The following is a 16,874-nucleotide window of genomic DNA, read 5'->3' as shown; positions in this document are numbered from 1 at the left end:
GGCTTGCACCTGCGCTGTGAGCACCCATGGGTCAACGAAGTCCCCAGGAGCACGGCTGCTCAGAGCCAATCCGAGCCCTGCTTTGATCCAGCTGCACTCGAGCCGCCGCAGGCCTCCATTGCTGGGACTTGACGTGGCAGAGGTGTCACCAGCAGAATTTGTGTCGGTGTCTCTGTCCAGGGTTGCATCAGGTCTGTGGCAGTGGAGGGAACTCTGCCCCCCCCCCCACGCCCCGCCAGCTTGGTGCTGGCGTTTGCTTGTCTCTTCTCCAGGCTTTTGGGTAGCAAAGCTCATCCCCTTAACCCGCATCAGAGCTTGGGTGGTAGTCGGGGTGTTGGGACAAACACAGAGAAGTCTTTTTTCAGATAGGGTCTCAGTATGCAGTCCAGGCTGGCCTTGATCTGGCTGCGATGCCCCTGCCTTAGCCTTCCAAGTGCAGGGGTTATGTGGCTGTGCCACCAGGTCTAACCTAGGCAAGTGCTGGTGCCTGTGGTAAACAATGACAACACTGAGATGTTATTAGCAGGATAGTTAAGAAAATACAACACAAAACTCAGTTATTTTTTTCAGGCTGATAATTTTATATACTTTAAATATTTTAAGTTGGCATGTCCCTTTAGGAAAGGTTTCTGTGATGTAGATGTCAGGTATTTTTTAAAACTTAAGAGTTTACTCCTACTGACCCTAAGGAAATAAAGTAAAATATGAAAAGCAAGGTATGGGTCTGTCCAGCGGTGACGGCACACATCTGTGGCCCCAGCACTCAGAAGGCTGAGGCCAGCCTCAACACGTAGGGAGGCCCTGTCTGAAACAAAAATGAAATGCAGTGATCACACAGTTGATCTCTCAGGCTTGTTAACTTTCAAAAGTGAAAGAGGAAGTTGTTTATAATTATACGTGGACAACAGATGTAGGCAAGATCATCATGGGGTAAAATGTATTATAATACCTACATATTATTAAAATTAATCAATACTTTTCTTTCTAAGACAGGGTCTCACTATGCAATTCAGGCTGGCCTTGAGCTCACTTTGTAGCCCAGGCTGGTCTCAAACTTGCAACAATCCTGCCTCAGCCTCCCAAGTGCTGAGGTAAATTCAGCATTTATAAACACAGAAGTAAACATTTTAAAATTTTGCTGAGTGTATTACAGAGTGTTGTTCATGATTTACATTTCATCCTTTATTACTTACCTTCCCAAATTTCTCAGGCTGCAGTTTGAATCCTGGTGTTTCAGCCTGGTCCACCCTTCTCTTCCCTGTGTGAAGATACTGCACACAGCGTGGCCTGGGGTGTAGCTCAGACCAGAGTGCTTACCTACCACATGAGAGGTTCTGGGTTTCCTCCCAGGACCACAACAATAAAAAAAAATAAAAATGAAAGAGCAGGGCACCATGGTGCACACCTGTAATCCTAGCACTCAGGAGGCTGAGGCAGGAGAATCAAAAGCTCAAGTCCAGACTGGGCTTGATCCTGTCTTGAGAAAGACAACTCAAATGGTGAAGGCCACGGGTTCAGTCCCCAGTACCACTAAATAAGCAAATAGGAAAAGAAATGAATTTTTAAAAACCACTCTGGAGTCCTGGAGCCAGGCAGGGAGGCACAGCCCTGCAAACCCAGCATCCTGAGGCTTTTAGGAGGAGGAGGATCACAAGTTCAAGACCATGCTGGCCTACACGGAAAGACCGTATGTCCAAAGAGAACTAAAAAGAAAGGGAGGAAAAGTGTCAGGAATGTGGCCAGCGTCCTGTCCTTCCCTGGAGGGACTGGGCTGGAGTGAGGGATCCTGCCTTGGGCTCTTGACTGCTTTCTGAAGCTGCTGGAAGATACCCGTCTTGTACCCTGACACGCCTATCTTTGTTTTGGTACTTCAAATGATCTTAACTTTGTTTTACAAACCAGAGTGCTTTTCCTTTGAAAATCTGAACTTTAGTAAAACAGACATTGCTTTGGTTATTTTTCTAGCACATGAGAGGTTCTGGGTTTCCTCCCAGCACCACAACAATAGCGTCCCATGGTGCTGTATGTGTGGCTGGACACACTATATGCTTAATGGAGGAAGAAAAGAAACCTGAACAACACAAAGCAAGACTGGCCCTCAGATTTAAAATACGTTCCAGGTGTGGTGGAACACACCTGTAATCCCAGCACCTGGGAAGCTGAGACAAGCTTGGGCTGCATAGTGACATCCTCTCTCTCTCTCTCAAAAATAATCAACCTCCTGTGCACACTCATTTCCTGTCCCACCCCCTCCCCTTTTCAGCACACAGTCTAGGAATCCGGCTGGGGTTGAATGAGAAAGCCCCTAATCCCCGCCGCTGACTAATGTTCATCAAAGCCCGGGTGTAATGGCCCTGAGTGCCCTCTTAAACTGTGACAGGTTGCTGAGGTAATGAGGAGTGGCAGGGCTGGGTACTGCCAGGGCCACACGCAGTGGGGAGCCCTGTCTCCACCCACCCTTCCAAGAAAACACCTGAGATCTCTGAAGAGGCAGTGCTTGCTGGGCCCCAGCGGTTCACCCTGGGCCTTAGAGAAGGGTGGAAAGGTCATTTGCATGGTGTGTTTCCTTTGATTTTCTGCTGCTGTTTTGGGCAATGGAGACCAGGAGTTAAATCACTTTTATGAATCAACGCTGCCACCTAGAGTACATCTGATGTGCGCACACACCTTGCTCCAATCTTCATGTCTTTCTCTTAATGAAAAAAAATTGAACTGGGTTAATCCTAGCACTTGGGAGGCCGAGGCCTTGAAAGCCAGCCTGGCTATATAACAAGACCCTGACTCTAAAACAACGAAAACCACCTAACAACAGAACTCAGCGGCATTAAGTCATTTTGATCAGTGATGTTATGGCTGGGCCTAATTTGTTTTGGCTGAGGCAGGAAGCTATGGGATACTCCAGGTGTGACACAGCCAACTGAAAAGACTGCTCCCCTGCTGTCACCTCCTGCGGAAGGAAGGTGAGGCCTCCCTGGTGGGTGGGTGGTAAAAATCCCCATGACCAAGCCAGGCGAGTGTCTGGTTCCTTCCCTGAGTGTCCCCGCATGCCCCGCCTGCTGACTCAGGGCCGCTCCCTGGCTGCTGGAGGGGATTGTGGACCTGGCTTCTTTGGAAAAGGGAAAGCTGTTATTAAAATGTACTGAAAAGGCAGCTGGGGTTTAGGTCAGCGGCATAAGCACCTGCCTGGCAAGTGCGAGGTTGTAAGTTCGATCCCAGGTACCAAAAAATACCATACAGTACAGCTGAAAAGGATGGATGGATGGATGGATAGATGGATGGGTAGCAAAACTGATTTTTTTCCTGGTTTTTGAGATAGGGTCTCATTGTGTAGTTTAGAACGGTCTTGAACTGTGTAATTCAGGTTAGCCTCAAACTCACAGTGTTCCGAGTGCTGGGATTGCAGGTGTGTACCACTGTGCTCAAAGCAAAAGTGAATTTTGGAGATCATGAAGATTTTTAAAAATTATCCAGTAGGAGCAGCATGACTCCTGGTAGCTAAGTCTTGGAATCAGGGATAAAGACCATTGTGGATTATACACAGCGGGGTGCCACTTAGCCATGAAGAGGGATAAGCTTGTGTCATTTGTAGGAAAATGGAAGCGCCTTTCCATAATGTTAAATGAAATAGACCAGACACACAGGCTTCGGTACTGCATGGTTCTTTTTATATGAAAGGCCCAGAGGGGCTGGGGACATCACTCTGGTTGATTCTTGCCTTGCCTACAGCCTTGAGTTCAATCCACAGCACCACAGAAAAAGAAAAAAAGCCCAAAGGATAAATACCGAGCAAAACAGGTGGAGAGCAGGAAATAAACTTTTGCAAATGGCAAGGGGAATTTGAGATGGGGAGACGTGGGGAAGTGAAAGGAATTGAGATGTGTTCTGTCCATGTGCCAACTCCTCATGATGAATGTAATCATGCCCTGCAAACACGCACTGGTAAAACTACACCAGGTGTGGTGACGCACTCCTATAACCCCAGCACTTGGAGGCTGAGGCAGGAGGATCGCCTTGAGGCCAGCGTGGGAGGCCAGCGGCTGCACATGAGCGCACGTCAGGGAGCCAAAACCCAGAAGCTTTGAGCCTCTGCACCAATGCTGAGGTTGGGATTTGCACACCTCTGCTCCCACTTTGGGAGCCCTGAAGGTTCTCCTGAGGAACAGGACCTTTAAGTAAGCCTGCTTTCCTTTCACACCACCAGTGCACAAAACACTTGGCTGGGAACATTCGATAAAAAGGGGGACCCAGGTGCAGTGGTGCTGTTGTAGTCAGGGATTGTGCAGAGAACAATTAGATTCAGGACATGGAGTTTATAGTATTGTTTATGATGGTCACTCAGAGTTAACACAAGAAAATGCAGGAAATCTATCCGCAACACCAAAGACATAGAATGTTTAGTCAAGGGCCTAAATCCCACAGCAGTGTCCCACATGAGTCCAGATGAAGACCCAGAGCTCATGATAATGCCTCTCACAAGTCCAACTGGAGGTCCAGAGCCTACAAAAGGACTGATGCCAGTCTCTTATGATGCGTGCCAGGAAAGCTCAAAGGTCAGCAGTAGAAACCAGAAAGTTCATGCCAGGGGGTGAAGGAGCTGTGCTGGTGGGATGAGGGTTCTATGCTGGAGCCAAGAAGCCATGCTCATAACAAAGACCAGGGCTGTCCTGAAAAGTACCACAACCATCCTCAGTGACATGGAGGTCCGTCCGAGCTCCTCTGACGATAGGCACAGTCGAGTACATGCCAGGAGGCCAGCGTGACGAGTTCATCCTGGAGACCAAGCAGCACACGTCTTCCCTTCTGGAGCCAGGAAGCAATGCTCAATGTGAGGACCAGAGCTTCTCCAGGAGAACCAACATTTCAGACAGCAACTCGTAGGAGAACCCACAATGCCTCAATGTAATAGCTTCTCCTTTTCCAATCTTTATTTATGCTGGCAACTTTCCTCAGGTGGAACATCTATTCTCAACACAATGCTGATGCAATCCAGCTGGTGTTAAGTTGACCACCAGTTCTTAACCCATAACAGGTGCACACCTGTAAATCCCAGCCCTCAGGAAGCTGAGGCAGGAGGATTGCTACCATTTTGAGGCCAGCCTGAACCATATAGTGAGACCCTGCTCAAAAAAGACAAAAAAAAGGGGCGGGGGCTGCATCTCAGCTCTATCACTCTTAGCCACAGAATTGTTAACTGCTGGTTTCTGTGGGGTTTTATCTTTTTGTTTGCCACTTTTTGAGTCAGGATCTGATTTTGAGATTCAGGTTAGTCCCACACTTACTAGCTCAGGCTGATAAGCCCTCACATTGATCCTCCTGCCTCCGCCTACTGTATGCTGGGACTGTGGATATGGATCACCACGCCCAGCTTTTCTCTTTTACATATGTTTGTCTATTTGTTTTTGTGGCATGGGGGATTGAACCCAGGGCCTGTGCATGCTAGACACATCCGGCTTTTCTGCGTTTTCTTTTTGCTTGCTGGTTTTCATGGCATTGTTAAATATTTGGGTTCACTGATTACCCCTTGTGTGTGGCGTACCTTCCAAGTGGAGGAGGTTTGCTGCTGGCCTCCGGGTGAGGTTGGATGTGTTGGAGGCAGTGCAGGCTCCATGGTTCTCACACCTGCTTGGCCAGGCGTGCTCCACCTCTGGGGGCCCATGGCTCAGTTCTTTCCTTGCTGCTGCTGGAGTCTGTGCCATGGCGGTAGCTGAGCGTGGCCTTGGCTTCCCCACATGGCCTCTGCCTGCTCGGGGTGCTGGGAGCTGGAGTGTGTAGACTCAGCCTCAAGATTTCTGCCTCAGCCACAGGGAATCCCCACAGCCGGCCGTGTGTCTGTGGTCATCACTCGTGACACCCAGGTTTTCCCTTGTGTCCTTTGTTGATGGTGCTTTTGAGGCAGGTCTCGTATGTAGCTCAGGCTGGTCTCAAACTGCTGGTGACCCTTCTGCTTCAGCCTCCTGAGTGTTGGCATGACAGGTGTGCACCACTGCAGCCAGCTTCTCACTGTGCCCCTTGCCAGTGCTGCTCAGTGAAGGCTGAGGGTACCAAAGGCGCATCCCAGGGTGGACCTGCTTCCTCCTGTTCCGGACTCCTGCAGGACTGGAATCGCTTCCAGCCTCTGTGCCTTTCACCTGAACTGAGACACAACCCTGCCTTTACACAGAGGGGGTGCACTCTAGCTTAGTGATAAAGTATACGCTTAGCATGTGTGAGACCAAGAGTTCTAGGGGGTCGAATGCAAGGCCTTTTCCATGGGTGACATCCCCAGCCCTTTGAAAATTGTTTGATTTTGAGACAAGGCCTTGTTGATTGACCTGGGCTGGGCTCAAACTTTCAGATCTTCCTGCCTCAGCCTCCTAGAGTACTGGGATTGCTGGTAGGTGCTACTATGCCTATGAGTAGCTTTGAGTGTAATAAAAAAGATGATAGAAGCATACAGCAACCACCATGTCAAGTCTCATGCAAAGGGGAAAAATAGTTCTTTCAGACTGGGATTACAGGTGGGAGGCTGAGGCAGGAGGATGACAGCCAGTTTGAGGCCAGCCTGAACTACATAGCTCAGTCTCAAAAACCAAAAATGGGGCAGGGAGAGGTAACAGTAGTTGTTTAACATGGGAAGTTTTGTCAGAAGGAATTTGAGATAATTGTCACCTCTGAATTAAGCACTATGGATGTGACCCAGTAGTAGACCAAGTGCTTACCATGCCAGGTGCCCTGGGTTCAAACCTGGCACCACACTCGTGTGTGCACATGTGCACAGGGAGTGTGAGTCGAAGTTCTCTATGTGGGGACAAAGAAGGCAGCACTGGGGACCCAGCACGGGCCAGAAGTGCATGGGAAGTGTGAGAGGACACACTTTGCTTATGGACAAAAGGCCTGGGTCGGACAGCACCAAGAAAGTAACTCCAGAAAGTTACAGGGGCCGTGGCAGGGGCTGGGAATTGCAGAGAAAACAGTATTGTTTGTTTTGAACTCCTGTGACATTTCTTGGTGTTAAAGATTTTTTTAGGGTCTCTTAATGTAGTTCAGATTGACCTTGAACTCGCTGTGGAGCCCAGGCTGGCCTCGAACTCCAGGCGACTCTCTAGCCTCAGCCTTCCAAGTGCTGGATTTACAGAAGTATGCTCCCAGCAAAAGATTCGTCAAATATGCTTTTCGTTTCAGTGTTTTTCATATTATAAGAAGCACTCTATACCACTTTTGAGTCAGGGTCTTGCTAAATTTCCCAGATGGGACTAAATTTGTGAACCCCCTGCCTTAGCCTCCCAGAGTGTGGATTATAGGTGTGTGCCCCAGCACCCTGGCTCCGTCTTCCTGTGCACCAGGATTTCCCAAGCCCAGCTCCGCTGGCATTTGCCCAGATACTTCTCTGTCTTGTTGGCCTCACCAGATGCCGGTCGCCCTTCCACATCCTAGCTGTGACTGAAAATGTCTCCAGACATCCTGTATGTTCCCCTGGGGGCCGGCAGGTTTTCCGGAGCCAGGTGTGGCGGTACCCACCTATAATCCCAGTGCTTTAGGGGCTGAAGCAGGAGGACCAAAAGTTGGAGTCCAGCATAGGCAATTTAGCAAGACCCTGTTTAGAAATTAAAAATTGAAGAGGGCTGGGAATATAGTTTAGTGCAAAGGCCCTGGGTTCAGTCCTTGGGAGCACAAGCAAAGCAAAGCAAAGCACTGGTTGGATCCATGTGTGGAGCCCTTTCCAGATCCTGGGCCTCGAGATTGGGGTCTCACACTCGGGTACCTGGCCTCCTCTTGCCGTGGAGTTTGGTGCGAGCTCTCAAGGATGGGGTTCATCCTGTGTGTTGGGGCCACAGGCCTGGCTCTGGCACAGAGACGTTGCAGATTTGGCATGAGGTCCCTTGGTCAGTCAGTACTTCCATATCTTTGAAGTTCTTTGCAGACCTCTGGCCTGACATCTCATTGGGCTCAGCGCTTTGCTCTTCCCATCAAGAAGAAGTTGCCCAGGTCCGCAGAACTGACTCAAGTGCCAGCCGGGATGTCAAAGGTCTGGCAGCTTGGGGCTTTGTGGTGCTAACACTGGAGCTTTTTTTTATTTTCTAGATTATTTGAAGAATCTCTTAGAAGACTCTGCAGATTACAGAGACACTCAAGGTAAACACTGCGCGATCACAGGTAGTGCAGAAATGTTTGTTTCCTTGGTCGGGGAAAGGAGAGCTCTCTACCAGGCACAAAACCCAGGAACAAGACTCTGCTTTTAGCTGGACACAGATTTATAATTCCAGTGCTCTAGGCGGCTGAGGCAGGAAGGGCTGACATTTTAGCATGGTGCAAAGGTCTGGATTTGTCCTCAGTACCACCCCCACACACATACACCCTTTTGTTTTATTCATAAAAGGACATGAAGCCTTTTTTTTTGGTAGGTAAACATGTTCATAGTTTTAAAATCAGGTTTTATTGATGTCTTATATTTTTAGATATACACAGGGATCACATTCATCATAGAGAATCTGTACAGTACATGATCTAACTTGTTTTCTTTCCCTATTTCCCCACCCCCCCCCCTTGAGCCCCTCCTTCCTTCCCGGTTGACAAAAGCTGTTGCCATGTTTTCCTTCTGTTCTCACTGTTTTTAACTTGTCCATTCTTTTCTTTCCCCCTCCTCTCTCTCTTGTTCCCCTCCCCATTTGAACATTTTTCTATTTCACAATACCCGTTATAAATTTTAGTTTTTATATACACTTTGGTTTCTCACACCTGAGAAGCAATGCAGTATTCACACATGTGTAGGACATGAAGCTTTAAAAAACCTGGTGCAAGGGGCTGGGGGTTTAGCTCAGCGGCATAAGCACCTGCCTTGCAAGCAGGCGGTCGTGAGTTCGATCCCCGGTACTGATAAAAATGAAAAAGACTTTTAAAAAAAAAAAAAAAAACCTGGTGCATAGCTGTAATCCCAGCACTGAAGAGGCCAAGGCGGGAGGATTTCTCCAAGTTCCAGACCAGTGTGGACCATTGAGGAAGACTCTGAAAGACGATTCTTTTAGTCAGATTGAAGGAGACTTTGGTAAACTAGTGAATTAGTGCTGGGAGGCAGAGATCACAGGATCTGGCCCAGTGGCCTGGTCTGGAAATTTCTCCTCGTGTGCACAGTTGTTCTGCAGCGGTGATGGATTCATATTCTGCAGATGGCCAGCTTTCGTCTTTTCAAAGCACAATTGAACCAGGCGCAGTGGTGCGTATCGGGAATCTCAGCACTTGGGAAGGCCGAAGCAGGAGGATCCCAAGTCTGAACCCAGTCTGGGGAGTTCAACAACTTAGACCCAATCTCAAAATAGTAAAAGATAGGTGCTTCATTTCCGTCAGCACCCACACTCTGCTTTTGAATACATTTTGTATCTACCAAATTGTTCTCATTGCTCGCTCTTTTTTTTTTTTTTGCTGCTGGTGATCAAACTCACAACCGTGCACTTGCTATTATTTTTTAAATTTAAAAAAATAAAAGGGCTGGGGACTAGGGGTAGCTAGTACACAGGCACTGGGTTCAGTCTCAGCACTGCAAAAATAAATAAGAATTTCCAAGGGTCCGGTGGCCAAGCAGCGGCAGCATTGTGATCAGTGCACTCATTACTCCAAGGCTTCTACCCTGGCCTGGGAATCTGGAGGTCAGGAAAGCCTCGAATGTGCCCAGAGGACAGAGCCTGACAGAAGTTCCGAGAAGTGGCCAGGGTTCGCCAAAGGGAAACACCGATTTCCTGTACTGCCGCTGTGCTGGGCACATACCCGTGATCTCAGCATTCAGAGATGGAGGCTGAGGCAGGAGCATCACTGCACGGCAACATCCTGTCTCAAAAAATAAATAAGATAAAATAGTTAATTAAAATATAAGGGCTCAGCCTCCCTCCCTGGGTCTGATTGTAGCAGGTGATCACTGTGACCGCCACAGGTGCCTTCCCATGTGTCCACATGTCCCTGGGGAGACTCCACTACCTGGGGCTGAGAGCACCCCATCCCTGAAGGACAGAAGGCCAAACACCCCTTTCTCTCCGGTCCCAGAGGTGTAAGTGCAGAACGTTCTAGTGCACTTCACACAGGCTGGGGCTAGGGAGGAAACTGCGCATCCCATCCAGCTGTGCAGCGTGGTTCTCGAGGTGGCACTGTCTCAGGCCTTGTGCTGCCACTTGGTGTCGCTCTCCTCTCTAAATGACACTTGCTAGCATCAGATGAACACTGGTACTGAGCCCTAATTGTCTTACATTTTTTAGTTTTATTTCAACTGCACTTAGTTTTGGTTTTCGGAGACAGGCTGTCCCCAAACTGCAGAGCCTCCTGTCTCAGCCTCCTGGGTGCTGGACTCACCAGTCTGTGCCACCACCTCTGCTCATTTCAAATAGTTCTTGGTTCCTCTATCTAGATCCTGCTCTTCCGTGCCCTCTCCCTCGAGAGGGTTTATACCAGGGGAAGCCCAGCCTTGTTCACCTCAGGAGGTGAGCAGGTCCCAGCTCAGAATGCATGAGCCCCACATCCCTGCTCCGGTAGATGTGGCTGGCAGTGTCTCCTGGGTGCACATGTGTTGTCCTCCGTCTGCTTTTCCAGGGCCACGTCTCTCTGAGCCTTAGCATCCTGTTTCTGCTCGTCTGCAGTCAGCCACGCTCCCTGGCTCAGGCTTATTTGTTGGGAACTGTTGTGCCACAGTGGTAGTGACCAGGTCCCTTTTTTCCCTGTGTCCTCTAGATGCCCTTGCTGTGGTGATCGAGGTGGCCAACCATGCCAATGACAGCATGAAGCAGGGCGTGAGTATCGGGCAATCGGGGGCAGGTTGCATGGGGCCCGGGCCAGGCCTGACACAGTCTGTCTCTCTGCAGGACAACTTCCAGAAGGTCCTGCGCATTCAGTACAGCCTGAGCGGGCACCGAGAGATCTTGCAGCCGGGACGGGTAGGTGCTTCTGCCCGCCCTGCGAGCAGTGTGCACTGTGCTCGGGCACCACCGTACCTAGTGTTCATTTTCGTCAGGAGAGTAGGTTCCTTGTAGCCGCATGTGGCTCATGCCTGTGAATCCAGCACTTGGAGGCCGAGGCTGGCAGATCGATTGCAGAAGTTCAGGGTCTGCCTGGGCCACATAGTCGGTTACTGTCTCAAAACAAAATCAGAAAACAGCTATGACAGAAGTCACTGGCAAGACATCCAGTTCAGTTAGGAGAAAGGCTGAGAGCCCCACAAATTCCAGTGAGAGCATTTAACTGCGTCATTTTCCTATGTAATACAAGCTGACCTCGTAGAGCTCTGAATGCCATTTTACTTCAAATCTGTCATTTAATCGGCCACAAAAGTGGCCTTGGGAAGGGATTAGGAAAATTAAAGAATGACGTCAGGGTGTAGGACGCTCAGCCCACAGAAGGCCCTGCAGCCAGTCTTGGCTTTACAATCTTTCTTTCTGTCCAGTTTCCAATTGAGTGATGAGTCTTAAAAGACAACTGCAGGTACGAGGCATGGTGGCAAACCCTGTCATCCCAGCAAGGGGGAGGCCGAGGCAGGAAGATCACTGGGCATTGAGTTCAAGGCCAGCCCAGACGCAGAGTGAGACCTTCCCTCTAAAAACCAAAAAAAGAAACCGAAGGGCCCTGGGAGTGGTGCTGGTGATGTCACACTTGCTTAGCATGCCCGAGGCCCGGGCTTTTATCCAGCACCATGCCCAGGTAAAACACAAGCCATGATCGACCAGAGTCACACGGAAACAGTGTTCCCTTGAGCCAGGTGGGGCTGGCTGGGAAGGTGCTGCTGCATGGGCGGGGGCGGTGGCAGTGCCAGGCGCGTGGCTGACACGTGTACACCTGTGCCCAGGTTTTCCTGAAGGAAGGCGTCCTGATGAAGCTGTCCCGGAAGGTCATGCAGCCGCGCATGTTTTTCCTGGTGAGGCCGCCTGCCGTCGCATTGGTGCTTGCTCCTCTGGGGCGCAGTGTCCCTGCCCCCCGCCCCTTTCTACACTGTTGCAGGGTGTCTGGCAGCAGCTGCAGTAGGCGAGGGCTGCTATGCCCAAAGTTAGACATGTGCAGCCTCTGGGGACTCAGCGGGCTGCGTTTCTGTTTTGGGAGACTTTAGGCCATAGCTCGAGCTGGAATTCAGAAAATGCTCTCTCTGCTACAGAACCAGAAGCGCCTTGTCCGGAAACTGCCTTTTTAATAATAGTCAGAGCATCTGAGGGGCTTCTTGTGGAGACGAGCAGAAGTGTTTTATTTAGAGAGCCATAAGCGAAGAGGCCGTGCTTCTCCTTTGCTCTTATATCTTAGATGATGAGCTGAGTGTGGTGGTGCTTGCAATCCTAGCACTCGGGAGAGGCTGTAACGGGAGTGTCACTGCTGATTTGAGGCTGGCCTGGGCTGCGTAGTGAACCCTAGATTTAAAAAACCAAAAACCAAAAAAACAAAAGCAAGCGCGGAGCTGAGTTTGTGTCTGTGACCTGTACACCGATCCTCCTTGCAGTTCAACGACGTCCTGCTGTACACCACCCCGCTGCAGTCCGGGACCTACAAGCTGAACAACATACTGTCCCTGGCCGCCATGAAGGTCAGCGCGGCGACCCCTTCCATCCTACCCAAATACCCGAGTATGCTGACCGGGGGAGGGAGCCCCGGATGGTGGGAGCCCTCCCACCTTCTCTCTCTAGATGCTGCTGTTCGTAGCTGTGCTTGTTTATGTGTATCACTTCTTCATTCATGCACTCGTTTACTCAAAGCATACTTACTAAGGATAACTATAAACAGAACTTCGTCCTAAGTTTGGTGGAAAATACGAGGATGACTGAAAACTGTTAGTTTTGGCCTGTAGATACATATGTATGAAGTAGACAGTAACAAATATCACTATAAAAAGCTGGGCATGGTGGTGCATGCTTGTAATCCCAGCACTCAGGAGGCTGAAGCGGGAGGATCCTAGCAAGTTTAAGGCCAGCCAGGCCTACATAGGAGACCCTGTCTCAAAATACTAAAAAAAAAAAAAAAAATCACTGTTAATTCCTGTGCATGTGAAACTCTTGTGGGGAGAGGTGTGTGGCTGTTGACTGACAGCTGGGGAAGAGGAAGCCAGGTCTATGGGAGGAAGAGGCAGAGTCCTGACAATGCCTGCCTCGAGGTGGTGCTGTGGCCTTAGACCTGCAGTGGGAGGTCAGGCCTGTGGGTGTGAGATGGTGGAGTGTGGAGGGCAGAAGGGTGGCGTACAGAGGTCTGCGACTCCTCAAACCCCGGTGCTTTCTTCCAGGTCAGAAAGCCCAGCCAGGAGGCCTATCAGAACGAATTAAAGATCGAGAGTGTCGAGCGCTCCTTCATCCTCTCAGCCAGGTACCTCTGTTTGCTTGGTCTTGTGAGACAACGTGTCACTCTGCAGTGCAGGCTGGCTTGAACTCTGCAATGCCCAGGCTGACCTGAACTTGGGGCATTTCTCCTGCCTCGGCCTCCGGAGTGCTGGAATCACAGGCATGTGCCATCACACCCAGCCACCTCGTAGATTTTGGTCTTTAGCTTAGTAGCCACAGGAAGCCACTGAACAGTGCATCCCAGACAAGGATGCGGTCAAAGCATCTGCCGGTTACATGGTAAAGGCTTTGATGCTGAGCTGAGCCCCGAGGGACCCTTGCAAGTTCAAGCGCCACATTGTACACAGCAAAGAAGTTGGGGCCACCGCTTCTGAACTTGGGGAAGGCTCAGGTGCCTGTGCCCATCCCATTGCAGAAGCAGCTGGCATCTCCACTGCCGCTGGGGGCTGTGAGGACTGCTGGACACTGCTCAGCAGGGGCCTACAGGAGCCCAACCAGGGTTAATCACCCCAGAACAGCACCTGTGACAGGGTCTTCTTGGCAGAGTCATGTTCCTCTGGGCTCCAGACATCCAGTGGTCGTTCCAGCTAGCCATCCACCTCTGCCCCTTGAAGCTTCTTCCAGTAGACCACAGGGAGACTGGGAGAAGTTTTAGATTTCCTGATGCTGGCCTGGAAGCCCATCATGAACACCAAATGGGTATGGTGAAATACCGCTGTAATCCTAGCACTCGAGAGGCTGAGGCAGGCGGATTGTACCAAGTTCAGTGCCAGCCTGGGCTCCATAGTGAGTTGAAGGGCAGCCTGAACTCGGTAGCGAGATGCTGTCTCAAAAAACAAAAACAAGGAGGCTGGGGATTTAGCTCAGCAGCATAAGCGCCTGCCTTGCAAGCAGGTGGTCGTGAGTTTGATCCCCGGTACTGATTAAAAAAAAAAAAAAGAAAAAAGAAAACACAAGTGCACAGAGAGGCTGGCCATGGGCTAGAGGTACACGCTCAGTGCTCACCTGTGCTCAGGTGCCTGCCAGTGCTGTTCCAGTCGCAGGTCTGTAAATGGTGACCATGGGTGAAAGGCACCGGGAAAGAGCAGAGGCACCAGCTTGTCTTCTATGGAGCAGCTCCGAGCAGGAGACATGGCCACACGTGACAAGCATTCAGCGCCTTTGCATGCCATGTCCTTACTGTTAGATGTCACTTCTGGTTGGGGGTGGTGACTCACGCTGGTAATCTCAGACCTTCGGGATGCTGAGGCAGGAGGATTGCAAGTTCAAACCCAGCCTAGACTACTTCGAGATTTAGCAAGACCCAGCCTCAGAATAAAAATTCAGAAAGGGATGGGAATGCAGCTCAGACTGAAGAGTGTTAGAATATTAGATGTAACTAAGTAGGTTTGGTTTGGCTACTTCTTTTGTTATTGTTCTACCCTTTTCTGTCCATTGGAACAAATATTCTTAGGAGTGTTTAGAATAGCCAGAGCCACTTATAAAGAATATATTTCAGGAGTTGGGGATTTAGCTCAGCGGCGTAAGCACCTGGCTTGCAAGCACTTGGTCATGAGTTTGATCCCCGGTACTGATTAAAAAAAAAAAAAAAAAAAGAATACATTTTTGAGAATGATATAGTGGAAAATGCACATGGTTTTTAGTATTTTCTTGATCTGCTCATCAGTTGTAGTGGTGCTCACCTGTAATCCCAGTGCTTGGGAGGCAGAGGCAGGACGATTGGCTAGTTCAAGGACAGCCTGGAGTACATTGAAAGATTCTGTCTCAAAATCAACAGTAAGCAGCTGAGGACTAAGTAAGTTGGTGGTACAGAGTTTGTCTAGAAGACACAAGGCTCTCAGTTGGATCCTGGCACTGCAAAGAAGCAGCGCGTTGTGCATGTGGTGTGTGTGTGTGTGTGTGTGTGCGTGCGCGCGCGCGCGTTATGTACCATTATGATGGACTTTTTTTGGTGGTGATGATTCTAGGGATTGAACCCTTGACCTCATGCATAGGCAAGTGCTTTGCCATTAACTATGCTACATCCTTAGCCTATTATGGAATTTTTTTTTTAAAGACAGGGTCTCACTAGTTAGTTGTGGCTGGTCTGCTGGCCTCCGGCATAGGAGGCAATCCTGTTGCCTCAGCCTCCCAAGTGCTGGGATTACAGGCATATGCTACTATGCTTGGCTCTATTATTAAATTTTTTTATATTTAAAATTACTAATAAAAATAAATTCGGCTGGGCATGGTAGCACAGACCTATAATCTAGGAGGCTGAGGCAGGAAGATTGCCAATAGTTGAAAGACACCCTGGGCTACATAGTGAGTTCAAGGCCAGCCTGGACTACATAATGGGACTCCATTTCATATAAAATAATAGAATCAATCTTTCTTTCTTTCTTTCTTCCTTTTATTCTTTTGTTCTTTCAGTACCGGCAGTTGAACTCACAACCTCATGCTTGCCAGGCAGGCGCAGTGCCGCTGAGCTATATCCCTAGTCCTACCAATTTTTCTTTCTAAAAATACTTTCCTAAAGTATTTTAAAACCAGGTCTAGCTGTCCAGACATCGTCCTGCTGCATACTTCAGGGTGCCATTCTAATAAGTACATTTCCCACAGTCTCAGTTCCCTTGTGATGGATTTAATTTTATTGTGATGCAGTTTGAAGCTGGTTATTCATTCCTTCTGCATCCACTCATGTGTATGGAGAGACTTACTTATTTATCTGTATTTCTGTTACTTAACAGAATACCTCTCAGTTTTGAATATGCAAAATATAATTTAAACAGTTACTCATAAATGTCCTGACAGCCAGTGATGATGAGGAGCTGCCATGGGTTTGGAAGGAGAGGCCTTGGCACAAAAATGTAGAACAGAGGGCCGGGGATTTAGTTCAGCGGCATAAGCGCCTGCCTGGCAAGTGCAAGGTCATGAATTCGATCCCTGGTACCAAAAAGATTTTAAAAATTTTTTAAAATGTAGAAAAAGTTGAACATGGTGGTGCACCCTTAACCCCAGCACTCTGGGAGGCTGAGGGAGGAGAATTGCAAGCTCAAACCCAGCCTAGTCAGTGTAGCTACTTTGCAAGACCCTTTCACAAAGTAAAAAAACGTAAAGAAAGGACTGGGGATGTTGGTCAGTGCAAAGGCCCTGGGTTTACTCCTACAATCACACACACACAAAAGGGCAGAACAAGTGTCCCATTTTGGGGGCACTTTTCCTTTTTGGCTCATTTCCTTTAAAGTCCAGTTAAAGATATCTCCTGACAAGGAAGGTAGGAGCAGAAGCTCTGTGAGCTGAAAGGTAGGGAGCCCTTACTGTGTCACTGTTGGACAGACCATTTCCTTTTTGGGGGGTATCAGGATTCGAACTCAGGACCTTGTAGTTGCTAGTCAGTGCCGTGCCACTGAGCTATATCCCTGGCACTAGGCCATTTCTCTTTTAACCACTCGTTCAACATCTGTTTTATGACACTAGACCGATGTCCGCCTCACTGTCCTTTCTAGTGGTTTTAGTAGTATTTCATGATCTGAAGATGCTTAGAATTCTAATCTGAATTAGAATTCATAACTTGCTTCTTACAGTATTTTTTAAATTCTAGGATTATGTCTTAGGGAAACTTTTGGT

At 49.1% G+C, this 16,874-nt stretch overlaps 1 protein-coding gene across 6 annotated transcripts in view; it reads left to right on the top strand.

The window, feature by feature from the left end:
* Positions 1 to 16,874, top strand: part of Fgd6 (FYVE, RhoGEF and PH domain containing 6) — a 102,033-nt gene that overhangs the window by 72,067 nt on the left and 13,092 nt on the right. For 5 of the 6 annotated variants that reach the window (XR_010049437.1, XR_010049438.1, XM_063255313.1 and 2 more), the window contains exons 9-14: positions 8,062 to 8,112; positions 10,690 to 10,748; positions 10,821 to 10,892; positions 11,798 to 11,866; positions 12,437 to 12,520; positions 13,211 to 13,290. Coding sequence is in view for 4 of the 6 variants with exons in the window: in XM_063255313.1 (XP_063111383.1) it covers positions 8,062 to 8,112; positions 10,690 to 10,748; positions 10,821 to 10,892; positions 11,798 to 11,866; positions 12,437 to 12,520; positions 13,211 to 13,290 (415 nt within the window). In the remaining 2 variants the exon portion in view is untranslated. The remainder of the gene's footprint in view (positions 1 to 8,061; positions 8,113 to 10,689; positions 10,749 to 10,820; positions 10,893 to 11,797; positions 11,867 to 12,436; positions 12,521 to 13,210; positions 13,291 to 16,874) is intronic. The other variant, XM_063255314.1, reaches the window with a different exon arrangement.

This window comes from Cavia porcellus, unplaced genomic scaffold (assembly GCF_034190915.1).
Source record: "Cavia porcellus strain 051 isolate PalLab524CR breed Dunkin Hartley unplaced genomic scaffold, mCavPor4.1 scaffold_8, whole genome shotgun sequence".
Lineage (NCBI taxonomy): Eukaryota > Metazoa > Chordata > Mammalia > Rodentia > Caviidae > Cavia > Cavia porcellus.
Note: the sequence above shows the minus strand (reverse complement) of the source record. Positions and strands in the feature narration are given on the sequence as shown.